The sequence below is a fragment of the Hevea brasiliensis genome, chromosome 4 (genome assembly GCF_030052815.1).
Source record: "Hevea brasiliensis isolate MT/VB/25A 57/8 chromosome 4, ASM3005281v1, whole genome shotgun sequence".
NCBI lineage: Eukaryota > Viridiplantae > Streptophyta > Magnoliopsida > Malpighiales > Euphorbiaceae > Hevea > Hevea brasiliensis.
The window spans coordinates 2,032,874-2,056,254 of NC_079496.1; the positions used below are offsets into that span (position 1 = coordinate 2,032,874).

At 31.3% G+C, this 23,381-nt stretch overlaps 4 protein-coding genes across 7 annotated transcripts; 2 read left to right on the top strand and 2 right to left on the bottom strand.

Moving 5' to 3' along the window:
• Nucleotides 1-612: 612 nt before the first annotated feature.
• Nucleotides 613-3,912, bottom strand: LOC110633093 (xyloglucan 6-xylosyltransferase 2). 3 transcript variants are annotated; one of them, XM_021781567.2, is made up of 2 exons: nt 2,282-3,912; nt 613-748 (listed from the first exon to the last, which is right to left on the bottom strand). In XM_021781567.2, exon 1 carries the CDS (start codon nt 3,670-3,672, stop codon nt 2,290-2,292), a length of 1,383 nt encoding a protein of 460 aa, XP_021637259.1. In that variant the 5' UTR covers nt 3,673-3,912; the 3' UTR covers nt 613-748; nt 2,282-2,289. The 3 variants fall into 3 exon arrangements, with proteins under 3 accessions (XP_021637259.1, XP_021637257.1, XP_021637258.1); XM_021781565.2 differs by lacking the exon at nt 613-748 and adding an exon at nt 1,336-1,589; XM_021781566.2 differs by lacking the exon at nt 613-748 and adding an exon at nt 1,936-1,954.
• Nucleotides 3,913-11,126: 7,214 nt separating this feature from the next.
• On the top strand, nt 11,127-13,576 carry LOC131179114 (heat shock factor-binding protein). Its single transcript, XM_058144971.1, has 5 exons — nt 11,127-11,298; nt 12,132-12,185; nt 12,650-12,673; nt 12,776-12,818; nt 13,267-13,576. The coding sequence occupies exons 1-5, from the start codon at nt 11,296-11,298 to the stop codon at nt 13,413-13,415; spliced, it is 273 nt and encodes a 90-aa protein (XP_058000954.1). The 5' UTR covers nt 11,127-11,295; the 3' UTR covers nt 13,416-13,576.
• A 1,377-nt stretch (nt 13,577-14,953) lies between these two features.
• On the bottom strand, nt 14,954-15,521 carry LOC110633018 (protein RALF-like 33). Its single transcript, XM_021781449.2, has one exon. It carries the CDS (start codon nt 15,459-15,461, stop codon nt 15,102-15,104), a length of 360 nt encoding a protein of 119 aa, XP_021637141.2. The 5' UTR covers nt 15,462-15,521; the 3' UTR covers nt 14,954-15,101.
• A 3,364-nt stretch (nt 15,522-18,885) lies between these two features.
• LOC110642856 (uncharacterized) lies at nt 18,886-22,989 on the top strand. Of its 2 annotated transcripts, none has more exons than XM_021795038.2 (8): nt 18,886-19,566; nt 19,665-19,796; nt 19,903-20,012; nt 20,695-20,787; nt 21,375-21,477; nt 21,581-21,655; nt 22,133-22,228; nt 22,688-22,989. In XM_021795038.2, exons 1-8 carry the CDS (start codon nt 19,477-19,479, stop codon nt 22,772-22,774), a joined length of 786 nt encoding a protein of 261 aa, XP_021650730.2. In that variant the 5' UTR covers nt 18,886-19,476; the 3' UTR covers nt 22,775-22,989. The 2 variants fall into 2 exon arrangements, with proteins under 2 accessions (XP_021650730.2, XP_021650729.2); XM_021795037.2 differs by having other exon boundaries at nt 18,891-19,566; nt 19,665-19,817.
• Nucleotides 22,990-23,381: the final 392 nt, after the last annotated feature.

The window sequence follows — 23,381 nt, forward strand, 5'->3', positions numbered from 1 at the left end:
GTTTGGGTTGGCTACTTTGCTTCAAGTGGGAGAGTGGATATATTCACTGTACTTTTGACCATGTGGGAGAGTTGCAACGGAAATGGTTTGTGGAGGGTTCATGTATTCATCACACATTTAAAGGTCCCATATTATTTCCAAGCTTTGTGTCAACTCTTTCATGTTTAGATGCAAGAAAAGCAGCTCACTTTATCTACCAAGCTGCTTGATAATATTAAAATTGGTTTCAAGGCATCAAAGAGAACCTTTTCAATCATTAAGGTATGAAAGATATTCGAAAGGCAACGACTTGATTATTCTGCGGTTTCTATGTTTGTACGAGTTTACCATGTTTGATATGCCTGGCAATTGGGTTTGTTTTCCACAATCTAAGTCAAAATTTTTAATAGAATAAAATCGCTTCCTCCTAAACTAGCCGTTCAGTGAACAAGTGCAGAATAGAATTTGATTCTCTCAATCTTCGTTTACCTTATTATCACCCAAGAGTAAAGTTGGGAATAGGACTCAGAAATTAATCTAACAGCTTCTTTGTAGTGGTAAATCATGGCAAGAATTATTTATTTAATTTTAAAAAATGAGAACTTTATTTTATTGGTAAATAAGTTAGCTCATGGGAGGGAGTATTGAAGTCGGTGAATCAGCAAAACTTGAGCAATAACGCCGAGCACTAGTCGCTTTCATTGCTTGCATACAAATCTCCAACGCCTTTCCCAGCTAAGGTAATAAAGGAGCTTAGGCATCTGGTAAGCTGTATTAAAAATGAACAAGTCAGAGTTGTTTGGATCACGCTCCTTTGTGTATTTCACCAAACAAAGCTTTGGCCAAAGTTATTCACCAATTGCTTATTTTCATTATGATGTACCCACTTTCAGCTTCTTTTTATTTGTGGAGAAATCTACCATTTTGAGTGTATAATGGCTTTTAATCAAACTGAATTTTGGCGTTAATTTTAGGGATCAATATGAAGCAATCAAATATTTAGGTGCTCAATACAAAACAAAAGTCAAAAAGTTCAGTGGCTAAAAAATGGATTTTGCTCCTGAGAGAAACCTAAGGCATATCTAGCTTATTCAACAATAAGCCAAAAAAGAACACCAATATAATTTGTCTTCATAATTACATCATACCTAGTGCAGATGCTAGTACACTTTACAAGGAAAGTGACATGCTATTACACTAATAATAAAAATCATGAAATACCATATATATTATACACCAGTAGATCTTAATTTGCCTCTTCTCCTCTGCCATCCCAATTCCCAACCCCCACCATCCCAATTCTCAAACCCCCCAGCCTCTTCTGACTAACAGGAGAGAGCATATGATGACAGGAAATTTAACTTCGACAAAATATTGAGAGTATATGATTAATTTAGCAATGGCATATCAAACACAAGGAACTAGCAGCCTAACGTGAACGGGACAATCTGTAAATTTCCCACATTTGCAGAACTAATGCTTCTTGATAATAATTTAAATAGTAGAAAATAACAATTTAATTGATGGAAATTCATTATGAATTGGATGCAGCAGTTTCAATACAGCTTCTCCAAGTTCAGAATCTCCTTGCGTGCTATTACAATTTACACCTGAAGTAAACACATCCACTTCCCATCAAAATTATCCTTATTCGATACGTGTGTCTTTAATAACGCTAATAGAAATAATATCTAGGGCTACCAGGATTAATCAAATAAACAACCAGAGGAAATGAGGCTCATGTCCTAATTTTATCCTACATATTCTAAAGGGAAACAGTACCAGATTAGAGTTCAGGCTTGATCTCCCATAAAAAGGACTCGGTTAGTGTACACAAAATTGGAACTAGATCAGTCCAGACTATGGAATCATATTAGCAGATACTGAATTTCCCTGCTTGTGAGTACTGAGTCCAATAGATCTCCAATATTCCTGCCTACACATTTATAGCTAGTAACAAGTAGTCCTCATATATCTGTTGCAATGATGACAAAGAACAAGACAGGCAACATGTTATTTGAATTTGGAGGTCCAAAAAGCCAGACCCTTGAGAGTTTCAGTTATTTTAGTTGGTATGAAATATATAGAGAAAATAGTACTTATGCAAAGTTTTCTTATAATTCAAGAATCAATATAATTTAAACACTAATAATACAGGGAAAAGCAAGAAGAGAATACAATATCCATTGCTACCACAAGCAATAAATAGCCATTAAGTGCAATTTGACATGTACTGTAACTTTAAGCAAACAAAAGCCAGCAGGGCATTAAAGTTTCAAAGCTCCCAAGATGATGTTGGTACCTTAGCTCTTAAGATGATGTTGATAACTTGATAGCTTTGAATGCAGGGTGAAGCAACCCAAGCTCATCTTTCACTTCAAGTGGATTGCTAGTCTCATTTCTCACTCTTTTAACTCTCCGGCTAGCAAGTGATTTATGAGTAAATCCATACATCTGCAAAATTTGATTGTCTCCAAAATTGAAAGCTCGATCCATCTGCTTCAAACACCTCTCCACTGGATAATCACCAAACTTGCCACATGGCTTGCAACCCACAAAGTGAGTCACAAGTGGCCACCGGTGATCACCGAGACCTGGATGATAATTCTCAATCATTTCCTCGTATCGATCAACTAAAATCCCCCAATAACCATGCAAATAATAAGCACTCTCCAGATAAACCTTAGCACCCCATTTATCCCTCTGTGTAGCCAATAGAAAAACCATTGCAGACTGATCATCAGCTTCAAAAACGGGTCTATCCTTCAGCTCCCTAGTGAGTACCTTCCCAGCTTCTTCCCTAATCTTCCCTTTAGGCCCCATTGGCGCCCAGGCATCCAAAATATCCAATGCCCACTGGCAATTCCTCAACAGGAAACTTCCGGTATTCAATCCAATCCAATTTTTCTGATCGTATACCATTTCATTCCACCCGTGCATCACAAAATTGGAATCTTTGTACCTCTCCCAAGGGACCTCAAATGCCATATCCGTAAACATGGCATCACTATCCATCCACCACAAGAACTCGATCTCCGGATGGGAGAGCAATAGCTTCCTTATCAAAGGAAGCTTCGCCCAAAATCCAGCCATTTCCGCATCAAGCAGAGCCATGTTATAAAAAATCTCAACACCATGAAGCCTGCAATAATCGATCTTGTTCTTAATCGACTTCAACAAGTAATGATCCCCCACCGGATTCTCACAAGGCTTAGGCGAAGATCCTGTCACCAAGAGCACTCTCGGCTTGTTTGGTCCAATAAAATTGGGGAAATTAGGGTTCTTTCTCAACCACTCAGCTCTTTGCACGTCCCAATCTGAAATCTTGGGGCCGAGACTATACGGTTTGTTCGGATCCGGCTTCTCGTCTTGCCCTTCATCCACCAAGATCTTATTAATATCAAATGTGGCATAATTGTTTGGATCGTTGTTATTATTGTTGTTATTTTGAGTTGACTCGGCGGCGGGTTGGGCTTCGACGAGGACTCGGTGGGGCTCAGCATGCTTGCGGGAGGCGTAGAAACGATCGCGGAGTTCATTGAAGTCCTGCTCTGGAGTACCAAATTTACCGGCGCCGATGATGCCACGTAGGACGACGACGGTCATGAAGAGGCAAAGGAGGGTAAGCTTTCCCTGGCGAATCGCTCGGTGAATACGAAGGACTCGGTGCGTCCCGAGGCACCTCTCCAGCATCTTGACACTGCCCGAGTTAAAGAGCTTCCCTAACCTCCTCCCTTTCAGCAAAAAAATCAATTATTTCGTTTTGGCCTTATGAGAAATGCAAATGTCTATTATGGAGAGGGCATGGTGGTAAATAAGGGAAGAATAAGGGGGCAATTAGGAAGGAGAGGGTCGACGGATTGAGTGGGGAAGTGAGAGCTGTAAATGGAAGGGCAGATCCACGAAGAAGAAGAAGGAGGAGAAAAAGGAAAGACCGAAAGGGCATAAATGAAAATATAATTAATTAATTATTTATTATTTTTGCGGTATAATATTAAAATATAAATTTTAATAAATTATATATAAAATAAAGTATATATATTTTTTAAAATTAATTTACACAAATTTAGATAATTTCTTTTTTAATCATTTTAAAAATATTTCTCTTATTAATTTAATGCATTCATAAGTATTATTTTTAATGGAATTAAAATATGATTACTATAAAATGAAGCTTTTATTTTTATTATTTAAATTAAATTTATTAAATATATTTTAACAAAAAATTGGATATGAAATTGTATATAATTTAACAAATTTAGACTTGTAATAGTTTAAAGAAATGTTTATTTCTATTTTAATATTAAAAAATCATAATATACAATAAAAAATACTAATTTTTTAAAAATTTTAGGATTCCTCGATAAACTAATAAATAAATTGATATACATGGCAAATTAAAAAAAAATTAAAAAAAAACCAACAAATTAAAAAAATTTTAATTAACCTCCACTAAATTTAAACTTTATAATTTTGCATTAAAAATGAATTTATTTATTAAATTTTAATTATAATTAAAATGACTACAATATTATAAATGAAAATCTATTAATACTAAAAAAATAATTTTAGATGAAATAACAAAATTAAAGACAAAGTAACATATATTTAAAAAAAAAATCCAATAATATTGCAGTTGTCAGGTGATGGAGGAAGAAGACAGATCGCACATGTCGGTGATGGGAGTGTTGTGAACGCTCATTTATTCTAAGCACGTGTAATGTAATGTCAACGACTTTTGGTTTGTTGAAACGTAACCGTAGATCAATTAGATCGTTTAACTTTGGCTAGACCTTGCGATACTTGTGTCAGCTTTGTTGGTCATCATTCATGTGCTATAAACAACAATTTATTAATATAATAATAATAATAAAATATTAAATTTAATTAACTATTAAAAATTAATTTATTTTAAATTTTAGTATTTAAAATATTTTTTAAATTTTTATAAATTTTAAAATTCTACTTAAGTGAGCTCTTTATTATAATTTTATTAAATTAAATTAATTATTTAAAAATAACCTATTTTAAATAAAATGAGAATATCTTGAAATTTATATATAAACCCAATAAATTTGTTGGTAATAATTCTCCTCCCATTATGAGGCCCTTCACGATTCACGTGATTTCAAGATTTTGCGCCTTAATTTAGGGGAGTTTAATTTTATATTTAGGTTGTCGTTTATTTCATTAAAAATATTTTTTATTTTTTATATAAATTATTATTTTAAAATATATTTTTATTTTTTATATATAAATTATTTTATATAAAATAAATTGAGCGTTAATTGATGATTTTTTAAAAATATATTATGAGGCCCTTCACCATTCACGTGATTTCAAGATTTAATGCTTTAATTGAGGTGAGTTTAATTTTATATTTGACAAAATATTTTTAAAAAAATATTTTTATATAAAATATTTTTTTAAAATATTTTTTTAACTTATATATATATATATATATATATTGAAATTGGATTATTTGAAGAGGCAAATAGCTGAAAAATACCAATATTTCACTTTTAAATTAGATAGTGTAAAATTTTATTATTATTATTATTTAAAAAAATTTAAAATTACTTAAATATTTATTTTTTAAAGAAAAATTATTACCCACAAAACATCATAACATAAAAAATAATTATTTTTTAATTATTATAATTTTATTTTTAATCACGTTCAAACAATTAGTTTTTTTTTTTTTTATAAATGGAGGACAACAATAACTAATATTATAATTATGCTTGGGTCGATGAAAAGATTTTCAAGTCAAATACACTAAAATAATTTTTGAAATATCTTAAAGGGATGTTTATTAATCCTATATTATCACCCTTTTTACCTAATAAATCATAAATTTTGAATTATTGTAAATAATTTTTTCTCATAAATATATAAATATTTTCTATTTTTATTTTATTTTTAACTGAAAAAATCAAAGATAAATAAGCATGAAAGTAACCAAGGTCAGATAACCAACCCAAACCAAACAAGGCATAACTAGATATTTGGAGAAAGGACTCACTTTGCCAAAGGTGCAATAGCATGCAAGGAGAGTCCCTAAATTAACCAAACAGAAGATAACTCCTAGGCATGGCTCCTCAAACCTCAGCACAAGAGGGTCCCAAACTATGCTCAAAGAGATTTGAGAAATATACAGAGGCAACACATCCGACTCCAGAAGGAACCCACCATCCACCCACACCAGCCAGGCCGGTAGACCCATGAGGAGAGTTGAACCCACTGAGGCTATGTGGATTAGGGTCAGAGAAGGGAACCACAATGGTTTGGCTGTGGCTTGGTACTTCCTGCTTGAACCGAACAAATAAATTATGGTCAGGGTTAGGCAGAGAGGAAGCAATACGATTATAAACAGTGAACAAAACGACAGAAAATTGGGTTTGATCTTGGGTTTTGTAGTTTTGGGTTTGGTGGGGGGTATTTGACAGCATTTTGTGTGGTTTTGAAGGGTTTTGGCAGCCATTGGTAATGGTAGTGTTGAGGATCGTGACAGAAAAAAAGAGAAGAAGAGATAAATTAGCCTAGAGGGAAGAATCTCGTGTGTTTTGTGATCCATAAATAAAGAGGGCTTGGTGAGGGAACGTTACGCTTAGGCTTATTTAGCAAATTAATCCATAATCTTACGTTTCATTATAAGTATTATACCTTTCAATTATATATTTTACGATTATTGATAATCATAATATTAAATTAAATAATTTAATCTCAACTTTATATAAAAATGAAATTAATAATTATTAAATTAAATATTTATATTAAAATTTATATAAAATTAATTAAGATATATAATATAATTAAAACAATAAAAATATAAAATTTTATTTAATAATTTAATTTAAAGTTATTAATCTTGTTTTTATATAAAATCGACTTTACACTTGTAACACCCCTAATTTTTTAAAAAAATTTATTATTTTTAGGTAATTATTGATATTTTATTTTATTGAATTTTAGGAAATTATTTGAAATTTTTCGGATTTTAGAAATCGGGTTCGATTTTTTTAAAATAAAAACTTTGATGATTTTTAAAATTTAATTTAAAGACCACGTGGTAAAACTAAAAATATATTTGGAGTCTACGAATTTTTTTGAGTTTTCTAGAATTTTTTTTGAAATTTTTGGACCTCGTTTTGGTCCCAAGACAGAGTAAAAATTTAAAAATTTATATCCTGAATCGAACCGATCAAATCTAATCGGACCGGATCGGACCAACTGAATCGGGCCGGCTTCTTTTTCTTCTTCTTCTTCTTCTTCTCCTCTTCCCGCGCGCGTTCTCCTCCCTCTCTCTCTCTCTCTCCCGTTTTCTCTCTCCTCTCACCTCCCCTCGCTAGCCAGCCGCCTCCCCGCCTCCCCACCTTGCCTCCCGTCCACCTCACTGGGAACGCCGAAACGTCGCATGCAACGCTCGTAGCGCGTGGCTTCATCTTCGTGCCAAAATCCGGTTGATCCGACCACCATTTGGGCCGGGTCTTGTGTCAAACACCATCTACACCTCGAGAGCTTTCCATAGACACCAAGAACACCAAAATCCATTGAACGGTTTGTCCAATTTTTATCTGGGAAGTTTTAGCCCATTTTGACTTTTGGGCTAGAAAACCCCACGAGAAAACCGAGAGTACCAGAGCGCTCCACTTGTCGAGAGCTTCGCAGGAATATAAATTTCAAAATTTTCTGACACTGTTTTTCGGTGGGTCCCACGAAATTTCGTAGTGTTTATCCGAGCATTAAATGAGCTTTGAAAATTCTGTAAAATTTATGTACTAACCCCCGTATTGTGGGCTTCGTATAGGTATTTTCAATTCGCGAAATTCGACAGTTGTCCGGATCTGTGAATTTCCGGGTAGATAGACCGGCTACCGAAAAAGTCTCAGAATTAGATCGAGATTTTAGCTACACTACTATTTTCAAACGTCCCGAGCGCATCCACGAAGTCGGAATAGGCATAGGTAAACCCGAACCTTACTTTTTCGTAATTTTCTAGTACTTAAATAGGATTAAAAATCCATAAAATATTCGTGGTAGCTCAGAAAATTATAATTTTTTTTGCAATAGGCTAGTAATATTGCTAAGGACCGCGGGGTAAAGTTTTAGAATTTTTAGAGCTTATTTGTGCAGCTTTTGCAAAAATGATCAATTATAAGGACTAAACTGTAGATTTACATATTCTGATTGATGACTGTTTGGATGGACCCAGGAGGGGCTGTGTGATGTGATTGAGTTGTGAGTGTATGAATTGCGAACATAGAAGTGCATTTTAAGCCCTTTTACAGGTTGGGTAGGTTCTAGGTATAGGGGAGACTCCGCGCGGATTTTTGACATGACTTAGGATGTATTTGGTATTTTCTTAGTTTGTATTGAGTCAAATTTACTAAATGATTGTAATAAAATTATCAGGTGAGTCAGGATATCCTTCTTCCTCCGCCCAGCCTCCTCAGTGACCGCTGTCAAGTCTGTGAGTAAAATATTAATTTTAATTGTAATTTCACTATTATTATATGTTCAAGCATGCCCATGCATCACTTATATGTATATATCTATGTATTTAAACTTTAGGCATGTTTTATATTACATTCACAACTGTTAAAGTGCTATGGATGTTGTTGTGGTAATTTTGAGCAGTGCGTGTGCGTTAGCGTATGTGTGATGTGGTGTTGGTTATGGATAGGACGGGTAGTTACAGCTTGAGATTTTCGCTGAGACCCGGTCATTCGGGGCAGTCACGGCTTGAGTTCTTCGCTGGGGCCCCATTTTTGGTTTATTAAGCAAAAGTCCGGCTTGAGTTCTTCGCTGGCACAGGTTGGATTTAAGAGAGCTGTATAGGGGATCAGCTCCCACATATTATGATTGATATTACTGGGTGTGTGAGTGCTCCAAATTACTTTTTTGCTGTTATGATATGAAAATATTGCTGATGTTGCATTTCACTCTACAGGATGCATTAGCTTTAGAGAGTTATAGAGATTATGGTTAAAATTGATATTTTACTCTCTGAGTCGAACGCTCACTCCTGTTCAATATTTTTCTAGGCCACAGGAGGATATTTTTGAGGTTAACTTGCTTTTCTCCCTTGCAGGTCGTTTATTAATGTTTGTATAAACCAGTTAACTTTTAGAATTTCTACATGTGTTATAAATATTTATTTAATTTGGGTCTGTAATATAAATTGTTATTTTGGATCTGTAAACTTATTATTTTATGCATGATTGATGGACTGGATGAGGGAGCTGAACTCCCATTTATTTTATGTTGTTATGAATATGTGGAGGGTGAGCTGAGCTCCCCAATATATATATATATATATATATATATATATATATATATATATATATATTGTGTTTACAAGTCGGATAAGTAAAAAACTCCCCGTTGAAAGGTCCATTTTATGGCCGGACTCTATTCGGTTGAATTATTGAAATTGGGCCCAAATGGGCCTTAGAGTTGGGTTAAGGAATAATTAAGCTTACTACGAGCCTCGGGGGCTTTAGGCTGGCCCAGGTCCTGTTGCCGAGTTGGGTCATGACAACACTAGCCTATTATAATTGAAATGATGAGTATATTAATTATTTATAAATATTTATTAATATAGAGTTTGTAAAATCGTTTTTATATATTTAAAAAAATAAATTGCTATTATATGATTAATTATATTTTAATAAAATTAATTATTTAATTTTTATATTTTTTAAAAAATATTATTTAATTTATATATTTCATTTCTGTTAAACTATTCTGACCCTCCATCAATTTTTTTATTAATTAATACTGGTCAAACTACTATATAATTCATAGTGAAACTAATTAGTTAGTCATATATTTTATAAAAACACATTAGTTAATTCCTATAATTTGACTCCGTTAATTATTTAATATCATAATTATTTTTTATACTTAAACTAATTTAATCCCCTCATTTTTATTTATCTCTTATCCTTTTTATTTTTCTCTTTCTCTGTGTTTTCCCTCTTTTACATCAATCCCTTTCTCTATTTCATTCTTTCATTGCTTTCATCTGTTAATGCATAAATTGTATATATAAAAAAAATAATTAATTTTCTCAAATTTCTAAATAATAAATAAAATTTATTTCCTTATAAAAAAATATAAATGTAATTTTTTAATAAAATTAGTCCAATGGATTGAAAATTCAAAATAAATGTAAATTCAAATTAGTATTCACATAGCAAAAATTTTTTACTTTTGTTCAAAAATATATATTTTTTTAAAATATATTAGTTTCACTAAAATAGAGAATCTAAATAATAGTATTTTAAAAATATAAGAATTAATTAATTAATTTTTTAAATTAAAAAAAGTAATTTTTTTAAAATAGATAAACTAAATAATAGTTTGATAGAAAAAATAATAAAAATTTTGATGAACGAACTAAATAATTTAATAAAAATAAAATATAAAAATTAAATAATATATTTTTTAAATATAAGATTAAACAGTTAATTTAGTTAAAATATATTTCCTCCATAAAAAAAAAGAGTCTACGTTTCGTTTTTTTGGCGCCTCATAATAGTAGTCCCCTTTTCTTCTTTTAGAAATATATATTTTTTTGAGTTTACAATTATACCTTATCTAATTACACTTTAGAATAATTAATTTATTATTAGTTTTGACCATGAAATAAAAAAAATAAAATTTATTATTGATTTCTCATTACTTTAATTTATCACCACCTAAATGCTGTTTTGATCTTTTTATATTCTAAGTTTATAAATAAAAAAATTTAAAATTTCAATTAAAGGCATATTATTGTAAATTACTACTTATTAAAAAAAATCAAATTCATACTTTAGCAAATAACAATAATTCTTTATATTTATTTTATATTTAATACAATTCAAGTAATATTATTTCAATAAATAATTTAATTAAGAATAAATAAAAAAATGTGAAAAAAAATTACAATTTAACTATAATAATCAAAATTTTTAATTTCTGTGTAAAAAGTAAAATGGATTATTTTTTTAGACGGATGGAGTAAAAACTAAATAGTAATTTTCCTTAAAAAATCCTTTTGAGAGGAAAATGAGTTTAGTTTATAGGCCGCATCCAATTAAATAACACTCCATTAGATACCAAACTTACCCTTGGCCCCGTTACCTACAAACTGAAGGACGAGGAGGGACAAATCCGTAATTGGCTTATTCTTTTCTTCACCGTTTACAGTTCTTCACCAACATCCGCATTTCTCTCCAGAAATTTCCCTAGAGGCTTCGCTTGTTCCTGCTTCGTGCCGCAGAGTCCAACTGTCCAAAGCAAACTTACCAGAAGATAACTCCACAAATGGTAAATATTTACACATTTTCGCTCTCAATTTTTTTTTTCTTAAAAAGCATGCAATTTTTGAACCCTATAATTCAAAATTTGTCGATATGTCGATTGTTCTCTAAGCATCGATTTTCCTTTCCCTTTATGAAAATTTATAGTTTGCTTATGGAATTATATCATTTTTTGATGGGGTGGTGCTACTTACCACAACATCTTTAAGCATTTTGAGAAACAAGGCAGCCAATTTGAGCTGTTTGAGATCTGCTGATGGATGCCAGGTGTAAAAAAGCCTTTTATCTATTGTATCTTTAACTGCATTAAATTAGAGAGATAATAGAGTCAATTTCAGGATGGAAAAACTTGGTATTGATGATGGTGTAGAATTCTTGTAATATGTGGGAATTTTGAAACTTTATCAATCCTTTGAGTGTATGCATTTGAGTTTATGTTCACTTACTTGTGAGGTGAGTCAAGCGATAGCAGCACATACCGATATTACTTTCTGGGATTTCTTAAATTATTCTGAAGGGAGACAAGGTTAATTGGCAAATGAATTAGAACTCATGCAAGATTCTTCCATGTAATATGAGCTGCTGAGCAGCTGGCACTGTATTATTTTTTCTACTGCTCTGTTTTGCTAATTATCAAATTTTTGGAGGGATGATATACTATTGCTGCATTTGGAATTCAATGAGAAAATAACTGCTTGATGCCTTCACTGTTATTAACAGTGAATGACTGCCTTTCTTTTGCCTCCATTTTATGTTTATTAGCTTCTTGTTCTTTACTGATACTCTTGGTAACAATTTATGTTAAAAAATCTCATTGGTTATTGTTTTATCGTCTGGCAGGATGGGCATGATGCTGAAGATCCAAAGCAGAGCACTGCTGATATGACAGCTTTTGTAAGTTCCTGAACTCATCTTCAACTTCAACGCCATTTTATTAATCCATGTAATTAATCTCAAATAAATTCAGAGTACCTCCATTCATTCATAATAATGATTTAGGCAGATGAGCTATGAAATTCTCACTCCGGTACCTATTTGGAGCATATTTGGCTGTAAGCATTTAAGTTATTCTTAAATGGTGACATCTTTTTAACTTTGGGCTTTTAGTATGACTTGATGGAATTATGCTTATATTATGTAATCTATTGCTGTTACGTGGATTGCCCTGCCTATTATATCTTGGTATGTAGCTGTTAGTGTTTGTGTTTTTGGTTTCTTTCCTTTTCCATTGTTGGGAGTGCATGTGTTTTCCATAATATTTCCAATAAAGATTGTGCCTTATCTGTTTGCTACAACAGTTTTATAGTTCAAATGATTGGATGTTTAGCCTTTACTGAGTTTTCATATTGCTTCTGCAGGTGCAAAATCTACTCCAGCAAATGGTGAGTTTGTGATTAGATATGTCTGTGAGGGTCTGTATCTGAATTCTGAAGTTACCTAAATTATGAGTAGATTGACCTAAGTTTCATTGTTGCATTTTGCAGCAATCCAGATTCCAGGCAATGTCGGATTCTATCGTTACAAAGAATATCCTGCTTTTGTTCATGTGCTAATTTCAAGTTATCTTGTCAAAGAAATGAGAGTTCCATCTATGTTAGAATTACTTGAATTGCTTATTTGGTGGATGGGAGGGGATGTATTTTGACATCTAGGGACATTAAATTATTTCATTTTCTCTTAGCGGCAATTGTCAGGAGTCTATTTGGTCTTTGCAGCGTTTTCCTTTATCATATGCAACCTCTTTTAAACTGACTAAGATGGTATCATTTGCAAAGCTCCAGTGATCGTTGTTGAGCTTTGGGGGTTTTCATATAGGAACATGAAGTGGTCACTAAAAAGTTTCATAAAGTTAATTCTGTTGTTCAAATCTAAATTATATTTCCTTTACTGCACTAGGTTTTAATCCTGGTTCCTTGCTTAAAATGGATGTAATGTGGAATGGAATTGAATGTTGATTTCTTTGACTGCAATGCACTTGATGAAATGGGCAGCAGGATAGATGAGCTGGAGCGAAGCATCAATGATCTCAGATCTGAGATGGGGGTAGAGGGCTCTCCATCTCCTTCAGCTCCTCCCAAGGAGAAAGAAGAACCCAAGTCAGGCACTGATTCAACCTCAGTTTAGTAAAAATATGCCGTGGTGATTTAAACAAATAGTTATTCTAGAGAGAGATTTGGTTTTGGCATTTGCTAATTTAGATTTGAAGACAATTTGTCATGTTCTAGGGCTATATATCATTATATTTCATGGGATATATAAGTCTATAACGAGAATCCAGTTTGATATCTGCATCTTCTTCTTCCTTCTTTTTTCCCCCTTGTTAATTCTGAATGTCTGCACAATATGGGAATGAACGCAGAGAATGAGTGAAGTTCATGGCCTTTGAGGTTGCTAGAATTTTGTTATATTATATGGTGATTTGAAGAAATATACTTGTCTTGTATTGTGAATTATTGTGCTTCCAGGCAATAGAGAAAAGAGAGATTTATGGTGGTCCAGATACAAAATTTAAACGTTGAGGCTAGGGTGATGGAAGACTTGTCTGGTGTGTTATGTATGTCCATAGCCTCTGTTTGGAATTGTGTATTAAAAAAGTGTTTTTAAGAAAAATATTGTTTAATATATATTGTTAAAAAAAAAGTCATTTAGCTATTGTAAAATTTTTATTATTAAAATATATTATTATAAAATTATTTTTTTTTTAACAACAATTTTAACGGTAATGTAAAATACTCTCATGTTAAAATAGTAATGGAAGTGTGAGCTTGAAGTCTACTGTCCTAGAAAAAGTGATATTTTAAGTAATTTACCTTTTAAAAATAAATTTATAATCTCTTTACGATGTATTTAAAGTAATATTTTTATAGAGCTTGGCCCAGCTAGTTTAGCAATCAGATGTCATCCACTACAATTTGTCTGTCCGTGTGAGGTTGCTGTCATGGCGGACGATGACGAGATTCTTGAAATAAAAAAGGCGAAAGAAAATAATTAAATTAAAAACACTAAAATTACTAAATTTAAATTAAAAAAAAAGATAAATTCTAATCCCGACAAAAATAGTTACCTAGCTGGCTGGGTCACATTTCCAATCTAGCTACAGCTAATAAAGGAGGGCCTAATGGAAGTGTAGATATCCTTCCTCTTTGCTTTCACTTTCTGATTTTTCTTTTTTGTTTTTCCATAATTCCATTGGATGAAATGCAAGTAGATCTGATTATGAGCCAGTTTAAAATTTAAAATTACTAACTCTGATCTAAAATCAATTCGATTGTTATCACTTAAACTCTACGCCCATTAAGTTTTAGCAACTGAATCAATATTCATTGGCTTAAAAAAAAAAAAACTTGAATGTATATTTAAATATGACGAGGGTTTCTTCTTCAATTTCTTTTTTATAAGAATATTTAATTTTAATATGTAAATTTATTTCAAGACTATGTTAATTACCAATATAAAAATTAGAATTACCATAAAATTCATCTGTCCCACAAAATTCCACCCAAACAAATCAAGTGCAAACAGCATTAGGACCAACAATATTTGGAAAAAATATATATATAAAGAAAATAATATATATTAATAATTCATAGAGAAACTAAAATGAAAATAATAATAATAATTATATAACATTGTGAATACATTAGATCGAATTACATACATCATAAATTAATAATCCAATAATTTTTTTTCAAATTTTATTTTATTCCATAAACCCATCATAAGCATCTGTGGGCGCACAAAATTAACACATAACAATCACATAATTAATTATAATTATAAACACCCCAAATAAAAAATTAAAAAAAAAATTTAATTCCTGCAGCGCGTGATGCGATTGCACCCACGAGTGTAGGGGTTGGCCTGAGCTCCTGGTCGGCAGTTGTAATACGAGGCGCCGCGTCTCGAACAAGGCACAGTGTTCCTCCTCAGCGCACCGTAGCTTATATACTTGTTAATTGCTAAGATACGCCGGTTGATCTCACTGTCCATGGCCAGCTCCATCTCGAAATCTTCGTCTCCGCTCATCAAGCACTCGGCGATGGATCCACGGCAACCCGGTGCCATCGGAATGAAATCAACGGCTGCCGTTGATGAGGTTGACACCGCCACTTGGACGGCTAGTATTGCACAGATCAGGAGAAGACAACAGTCGCGCTTGGAGGTTCCCATTTTTCAGTTTTTCTCTCTCTGTCTCTGGTTTGAAGCAGTAAGAATATGAGGAGAGGTAAAACGAAACAAGTTTGGAGTTTATAAATAACGGCCAAATTGAAATGCCATTGGTTTATTGAAAAATTACGGGAATGCCACTGACATGACTTCCTTCAACTTAGAATCTAAGATTGTTCAATATAAAATATGGACCGTCCACCTTGACTAATAAATCTTAAAATTTTAATTTTGAGTTCGTCCTATCAAGAAATCGAATCATGGGGTTGATGACGTGCTCTTAGTGGGCGGGCAAATGTGAAAATGAAGGGTGTTTTTAGCTTTCCCAGTTGGATAAGAGGATGAGGATTTTAATCGAATGGGATTAGTTTTGTTAGTAATGATGATGATTTTTTTTATTAATTAAGATTTAATTTTGCTGTAATTTCAAAATCATCTGATTTTAGGGTTGGGGGTAATTTCTTGGCATTAAATTATGGATTAGGGACAGTCGATTCTTTCTTCTATTTATATTTTTGTTTTTCTAGCATCGAACTCCTTGAATGGGAGAATAGTAATCAAGTTCCATTAAGGGGAAAATAATAATAATAAAAATAAAAATAAAGTAATCGCACAGTCAATTTCAGTTTTATCGCATTTTGTGCCGTAATTCGATGGATGATGACACGTTTATGATATAGTGAGGTCAAGTGGTCAACTTTTAATTTGAACTAGTGAAACGGTGTGTATGCGTATATACATCGCAAGTTATTAAATTGTTATTAAATAAAAAATTAATATTCTCTAATTAAAAATTTTAATATTATTATTTAAAATATTAAAATTTTAAAATATTAATAATAAATTTTGATTAAATAAATTAATAATTACTCTCAAATAAATGAATTTAGTGGTTATAAATTTTTTTTAATGACTATAAATTACTCTTTGTTTATAATAAAATGATAATTATTATTATTATTATTAAATATTTTAAAATAATAAAAATAAAATATTATTAAAATAAATTAAAATTTATTAAATATATAAAAAGGAAAGAGAAAATTAAGCATTAAATTTTCTTTTAAAGTAAATATATGCTTCAATTTTATTATTATTGATATTTTAAATTAAAAAATAAGGAATATGATATGCGTGATAATTATATTTAGTAATTATATATTATAATTATTTAGAAAATAAAAAAATTTTAATGTTAACCTTTTTTATATAAAAAAAATAATAAAAATTAATGGATCATTATTATCATTAATAATTAGATATGTTTTAAAGAAAATTTAATAATTAATTTTTCATAAAAATTTAAATATTTTCTTATATTTAGTTTTAATTTTGAGCGGATATTTTAAAGAAAATTAAACTTTCAATTGTGACAATAATTTGATAATTATGATAATATTTGTTAAATTTTAAAATTAAACATATTAAGTTGATAAATCATCAGCAATTAAATACTAAATTTAATTACAATAAATATATTTAAAAATAAACTTGAGTTTTAATTTTACAGTTATTAATGTTTTTAAATTAAAAATTAGAAAATCTCATAATGAATGATAATTATAATTATGTTTAGTAATTAATACTTTTTATTATTTAAATTAAAAAAATTAAATTAATTAATAATTATATTTAAAAAATTAAATTATATAATAATTTTATATTACAACTATCAATAAATCCAATTAAAAATGATCACTTTGCATATACACGATGGATTTAAAATCTTATCATTTATTGAATTTATTTTATAAAAATTTGGATCACTTTTTCAACAAATGCAAAGATGAAATATATATAAAATTAGTGTACATGTTTGTTGGGTGTAATGAATAAATTAAACTAATTAACTTTTAATTTTTCTATCTCTAATTAAATTAAACTTTCTAAGTATTTGTAATAATAATAATAATAATAATAATAATAATAATAATAATAATAATAATAATAATAATAATAGCTACTTATTATAATATTAAAGTATAATAATTAAATAATTTGTAACCCATATATACATAATTAAGGATTTAATAACATAATCATGATTAAAATAAATTGTATAATTAATTAATAAAAAATAAAGAGAATTTTATGAAATTACTTGATATATATAAGTAAATTTTAATAAGTAATAATAAAATAATATAATATGATTAATATTAATTAAATAATAAAATTAATTATTTATTAATTACGCTATAAAAAATAAAATATGGAATATTAATATAAATTTCTTACTTACCATATAACTATGAAAAGAAAATTTGTTATTTTTTCATAATTCATTAAATAGAAATATATACTTATTAAATGTCTATTAAAAAAAGATAAATAAAAATAAAACAATATAAAAATAAATTAAAATTTATTAAATATATAAAAATGAGAGAAAGGATAAAATATTTAATTATATATGACTAATTTTATAGTATAATTTAAATTATTTTATAAATTTCAAGATATATAATTCTTAATTTTTTTATAATTAAACGAAATAATTAAAACTTTAAGCATTATTAAATAAGAAATTTATAAAATTATTAAAATATATTTAACATTTTTAATTAGTCAATTATGAATACTGTGGTAACAATAGTAATAATAAAAAAATTTAAAAAAAATAAAAAATATAAAAAATATAATTAAATACTTATCATAAAAGATAATAATTATTATAACTATAAAATATAATAATTTATATATAGTAATTACCACGTGATAAAATTAGGATAAAATATATCTATATAGTAAGCTTTCCTCTTAAAACATCATGTGATAACATTTAATGAAAACCTTCCTGCCCTATAATATATCTAATATTTTTAATTAATTAATTATAAAAATTATAATAATAATAAAACAATTAAATAAAATTAAATAAAAAATAAAATTAAGTACTTATCATAAAAGTTAATTATTATTATTATTATACAATATAATAATATATATATAGTAAATGCTACATAATAAAATTAAAAAAAAAATTATATCTACATGATAAATCCTCTTAGAATATCACATGGTGGTAGTAAGTGAATATTTTTATATATATATATATATATTTTTTTTTTTTTTTTGGTAAAAGAAATCAGTATTTTCATGGTCCCATCACCTAAATTGTGGGCTTCCACTTGCTTACCATGACTAAACTTTTATAACTCCAGCCTAAGCATGAAAAGCACCGATCATCAGCCAACCCAAATGGCCTATCACTAAGCTCATGGCTCGCCACGGTCCGGTTCCTTTTCTGGGCCAGGCACCGACAAATATCAAGTTAATGCAGTGACAAATACAACATCGCCACGTCAAAGGTAGAATTGGCGGTAATAGATGAAATTGGGAAGCGACGACGTTTTAAATGCTTCAATGTCTGACTGTCCAGGCTTCATCAGATTCTGAGGAATCCTGAACAGATTATTTCAGCATTGCGAGCGACTCACCTCTATGAAGAGCTCCCTCAAATTCCAAAATTTTCTGCTTTGCCTGGGGCAGTTCTCGCAGCTAACGAGGTTAGATTGGGCCAATTCCTCAGCTAAACAAGCTGGCCTTGCGTTGCTGGGCTGCTGCGCGAGTCAATCCCTTCTCCACATTATGCACCCAAGGAAGCTTCCTGGAAGGAGGGACTTGAATGATGCCCAAGCAAGTCCAGAATTCTCTACCAAAATATTCAGCACCACTAACACCAGATTTTTAGGAGAGAGTCAATCCCGCAGCTAAGCCGTCTTCTGCCACCTTCTTTGACCCAGCTGTCCCCCTAATGCTCGGAACCTGCTGGAGCTCTCCAGTCCCTGCCGCAAGTTTCCACCAGGTGCCAGCACTCTCTCTCCCATTCTAGAGTGCTCGCCCCCCACGCTCCTCGCCTATCAGGCCTAGCGGGTGCTAGGAAACTCCAGCGCCTTCTTGAGAGTTCCGTCACCCTTGTTAGTCTCTAATCTGTTGGACTAACTTGGTAGAGGCTGACTTAGTCCCACCCCAAGACTAAATTAGTGTTGAAGTCGTTAAGACCGTGACAGACTCCATGGATTCGAGCGTCTCAAGAACAAAACTGGAATACTATGATGATATGTGGAAACTTCAATCCAAAACAACTCTCATTTCCTTCTCTAAAGTCTGCTCCTTCGATCCCTTATTGATCTCTTACTTTTTAGCTTTAATTGCTAAGCTGTAATCTCATTTTCCTTTTTTTTTTTTCCCTGAATTTGATAGGGAGACGATGGTAGGCTTGCTTTGATATTGGACTCCACGATCTTTCACCCTCAAGGTGGAGGCCAGCCGGCGGACACTGGATTCATCACCGCTGCTACTGATGATTCCAACTTTAAATTCATCGTTCAAGATGTTAGATCCAAGGACGGAATTGTAGCAACTTTCTCTATTATCTTTGAAATTTGTCTTCCTCTTTTCTTCTTTTTTATTTCTTGAATATTTGTTTGGGCTTTCATAGGTTTATCATTACGGAGTCATGGAGGAGGAGGATTCTGTTAGGGATTTCCTTGAGAAGGGGAGGGAAGTTCTGTTGCATGTTGATGAGTGTAGGAGAAAGCTGAATTCCAGGTGTGTCAAATTTTAATTATTTATGAAATAGTAATTTTCAGGAGTTTACTTGGACTTCCTTCTTTTTAATATATAATTAACTTAAGATGCTCTTAAATTTGCCTTGATTATATGACTTTAATCTTAGTAGCCTGTGGTACAAATGTTTTGAACTTTATTGCAACAAACTTAATTATTGATATTGAATATAGTTGGCCTCTGAAACTGAACAAGCTTTCTAGAATAATTGATAAAAGTAGAGAATTCTTCTCGAATCCAAAATTTGTTATTGGAATTTAAATGTAGAAGGAGAAAGATCACCAAGAACTGCAACTATGTAAACGAAGATGAGGTAAGCTTAATTTTATTTCGAGTTTTAAAATTCTACTCCACCCAGTTACAAACAATCTAATTTTGACGAAGTGATTCTACTCATCACTAATTACATTGATACTATATTTATTATTATAGCTTGATTATTGTTAAAAAAAATATTATCTTGTTGGATGGGCAGGGTGGTTGTTGTTGAAACTATCATTTCACTTGTGGGCACTCTACTTTGACAGGGGATTTTAATAATGTTAAGCTCATTATGTATTAGAGAGGGCGCTGTTCTTAACATGACTCGATTTTTTTACTGTTCATTTGCTGTCTTCACTTAGTCTGTCCCATTCTTTTATGCAATTTTCTTCATATCATTCAGGTTGCATTCAGCTGGGCATTTGCTGGATGGATGCTTGCTGAATATGGGATTGGGTCATCTAGAACCAGCAAAAGCCTACCATTTTCCAGATGGGTATACTTTTAACCCTTCTTTACATTGCAATTTTTGCTGCCTCTTGCTTGTTGTAATTCCACTTTTTGTATCAACTTATGCAACAATGATACATAACCTTACAACATTGAGATCCTGTAGTCCACGGAACTGTTACACATGGATTCCATTGGTTCTGCACGCCATAGAAGTTCTTTTTACACCGTTTAGTTTAGGCATTATTTTAAAATTGTTAAGAGTGTTAGTTGTTAAGAAGGAACAAAAGCAGAGAATCTGTTTACTTTCTTTCCTCTTCCCTTTTTTTTTTTTAAATCTCTTTTCTTGAGGGTGTGTTGGTTAAAGTATCACTATATTCCTGTTGTTGATTGTTTAACTTATATATAATCTTTTTTGAACTTAATTTTTGAAGGGGGTGAAGATAGTGCAACAAAATAGTATTTCTTATATTTCATAATATGATTAGATACAGATTTATATACACTACTTCTCCCATAATTATGCTACAATCCCTACTAAATAGAAATACAATCCAAATAGGAATAGGAATACAAGAATACATGGCTGCTGACTTTCTATAACAGATAGGTTCATAGAATTCATTTTGGCAGGCCTTTCGTTGAATATAAAGGTACAGTTCCTCAAAATGAATTGCAAAACAAGCAAAAAGAGTTAGAGGTAGAAGCCAATGAGTTAATATCTACAGGAGGCATAGTAAGTCTCTCTCTCTCTCTCTCTCTCTCTCTCTCACTTCCTACTATATTGAGTGAATTTGCACTAGCCCTGTTGCTACAAATCTTCTCTTGATTTCATACAGGTTTCTGCTGCTGTATTGCCATATGAAGAAGCTTCTGCTTTGTGTGGTGGTTACCTTCCTGATTATATTCCCAAGGTCTGGATTCCAAACTTTTTTGTGTAAAAATTTTAATTTTCTAATTTACCTGCACCGGTGTAATGATTTATACTTTTGGAAAGAAATATGAGGTTTGCCTGCGTTGGCCTCAAACATGAACGACTACCAAAAATGTCATCCTTTTCCAATGTGTATTTTTTTTATCTTCATTCTCCAAGGGATGTGGTGGATTAACTTGCCATTTGTATGTATTTGTTTCGGTTTTTCCTGATGATTATTAATCTTTATTAACTTGCCATATGCGATCTCTTTGTATCAGTTTCTATTCCAATTTTATCTTTTAGATAATTGAACATGTTATGATGATGGTGATAATGAAATTAAATTTCATTTTCACCTAAATTGAAAATGAGTCAAATATATCATAAAAAGGGCTGTGATTGCATTTCAACACCTACTTTAGCTTGGCATTATTCACTAGATTCTTACTGTAGCCTGTTTTTCCATCTCTTACAGGGCAGCACTCCTCGCATTGTGAAGTTAGGAAACTTTCCTGGCTGTCCTTGTGGTGGTACCCATGTTTCTGACATTTCAGAGATCATAAGTATGAAGGTAAAGTGAACTGATTCAACTGTTAAGCATCTAGATTGTATATTTATAATAGTTGGCATTCCATGTTGAGGATATGTGTGTGTGTTATATATTTCTTTCCCACCATCTATAGAATACCATGGATTCATTGTTTTTGAGTGCATGTGTTCATCCCTGATGTTCTGTACATTTTGGGTCATCAGTATTTATGTTTGCCTATGCATCTGGGACAATGAAAATGGCATACAATTGTGGTGCCCAACACAAGAATACAACTTGTTCAGAATAACTAGAACGGGAAAAGAAGGGGAATAAAATAATTGTGATGATTAGATTATGAAACTCATTGATTTTTTGCAACTGCAATGGAGTTTTATTATATGAAGGGCTGAAAGTATGTTTCTGACTTGGAATATTAAAATATGGATCGCGTATTTCAGTGCTTATTTTTATTTTTTATGTGGGTTGTATATTGTTCAGGTTTCTCAAATGCGGTCAAAGAAGGGAATGACAAAAGTCTTTTACACTGTTGGATCATGTGAAGATATGGCACTTCCAACGAATTAATGCTGAGTTTGATAGGCCATAATATAATGTAATATGATCAAATTTTCTATTGAATCTCAACAAAAAAATTTGATTGTATTAGATTATATTACAATTTACTAAACATAGCCTAAAATTATGAAATTCAGCTTTCTGTGTTCTTTTATAATTTAGCTGATTAAGCTGTTACTTAATACGGAGTGAAATCATTATAAAGTTCTTTCTTTGATACTAAATGACACACGTTTGGTATCTGTCTTATTTTTACTCCAATTGATGAACTAGTATTTGGATGGTGTGCTATTTTATACTGCAACAATGGAAAAGACGCTTCTTACACCTGATGACCTGAATTCTGAAGTCTCTCTCTCTCTCTCTCTCTCCTGGTATTATGTGTCCCATATTCACATATTCTACTTTCTACAATGTAATATGAAGCCTGAATGCAACCCAATTTGGTGATGTCATGTCATGTTGAGTTTGGCCCTTCCTCGTAGTTTCTATCTCCAGGTACGCGCATTGAGTTTTTTGCTTGTTTCACTTGAGCATATACAGCTGCCCAAGATCTTTCTTTTCAGGCAGATAAATAACTGAATATTTTTGCAATGTCACTTGGTTATGCAAATAA

What these genes read in the sequence shown, in the direction of transcription:
- LOC110633093 (XM_021781567.2), bottom strand. Translation starts at nt 3,672, where the DNA reads ATGCTGGAGAGGTGCCTCGGGACGCACCGAGTCCTTCGTATTCACCGA.
- LOC131179114 (XM_058144971.1), top strand. An exon ending in AAAATCTACTCCAGCAAATG is followed by an intron (nt 12,674 to 12,775) that starts GTGAGTTTGTGA and finishes TGCATTTTGCAG; the next exon opens with CAATCCAGATTCCAGGCAAT. An exon ending in GGATTCTATCGTTACAAAGA is followed by an intron (nt 12,819 to 13,266) that starts ATATCCTGCTTT and finishes ACTGCAATGCAC; the next exon opens with TTGATGAAATGGGCAGCAGG.
- LOC110633018 (XM_021781449.2), bottom strand. Translation starts at nt 15,461, where the DNA reads ATGGGAACCTCCAAGCGCGACTGTTGTCTTCTCCTGATCTGTGCAATA.
- LOC110642856 (XM_021795037.2), top strand. Translation starts at nt 19,477, where the DNA reads ATGGATTCGAGCGTCTCAAGAACAAAACTGGAATACTATGATGATATG. An exon ending in CTCTCATTTCCTTCTCTAAA is followed by an intron (nt 19,567 to 19,664) that starts GTCTGCTCCTTC and finishes TGAATTTGATAG; the next exon opens with GGAGACGATGGTAGGCTTGC. An exon ending in CAGAGATCATAAGTATGAAG is followed by an intron (nt 22,229 to 22,687) that starts GTAAAGTGAACT and finishes TATATTGTTCAG; the next exon opens with GTTTCTCAAATGCGGTCAAA.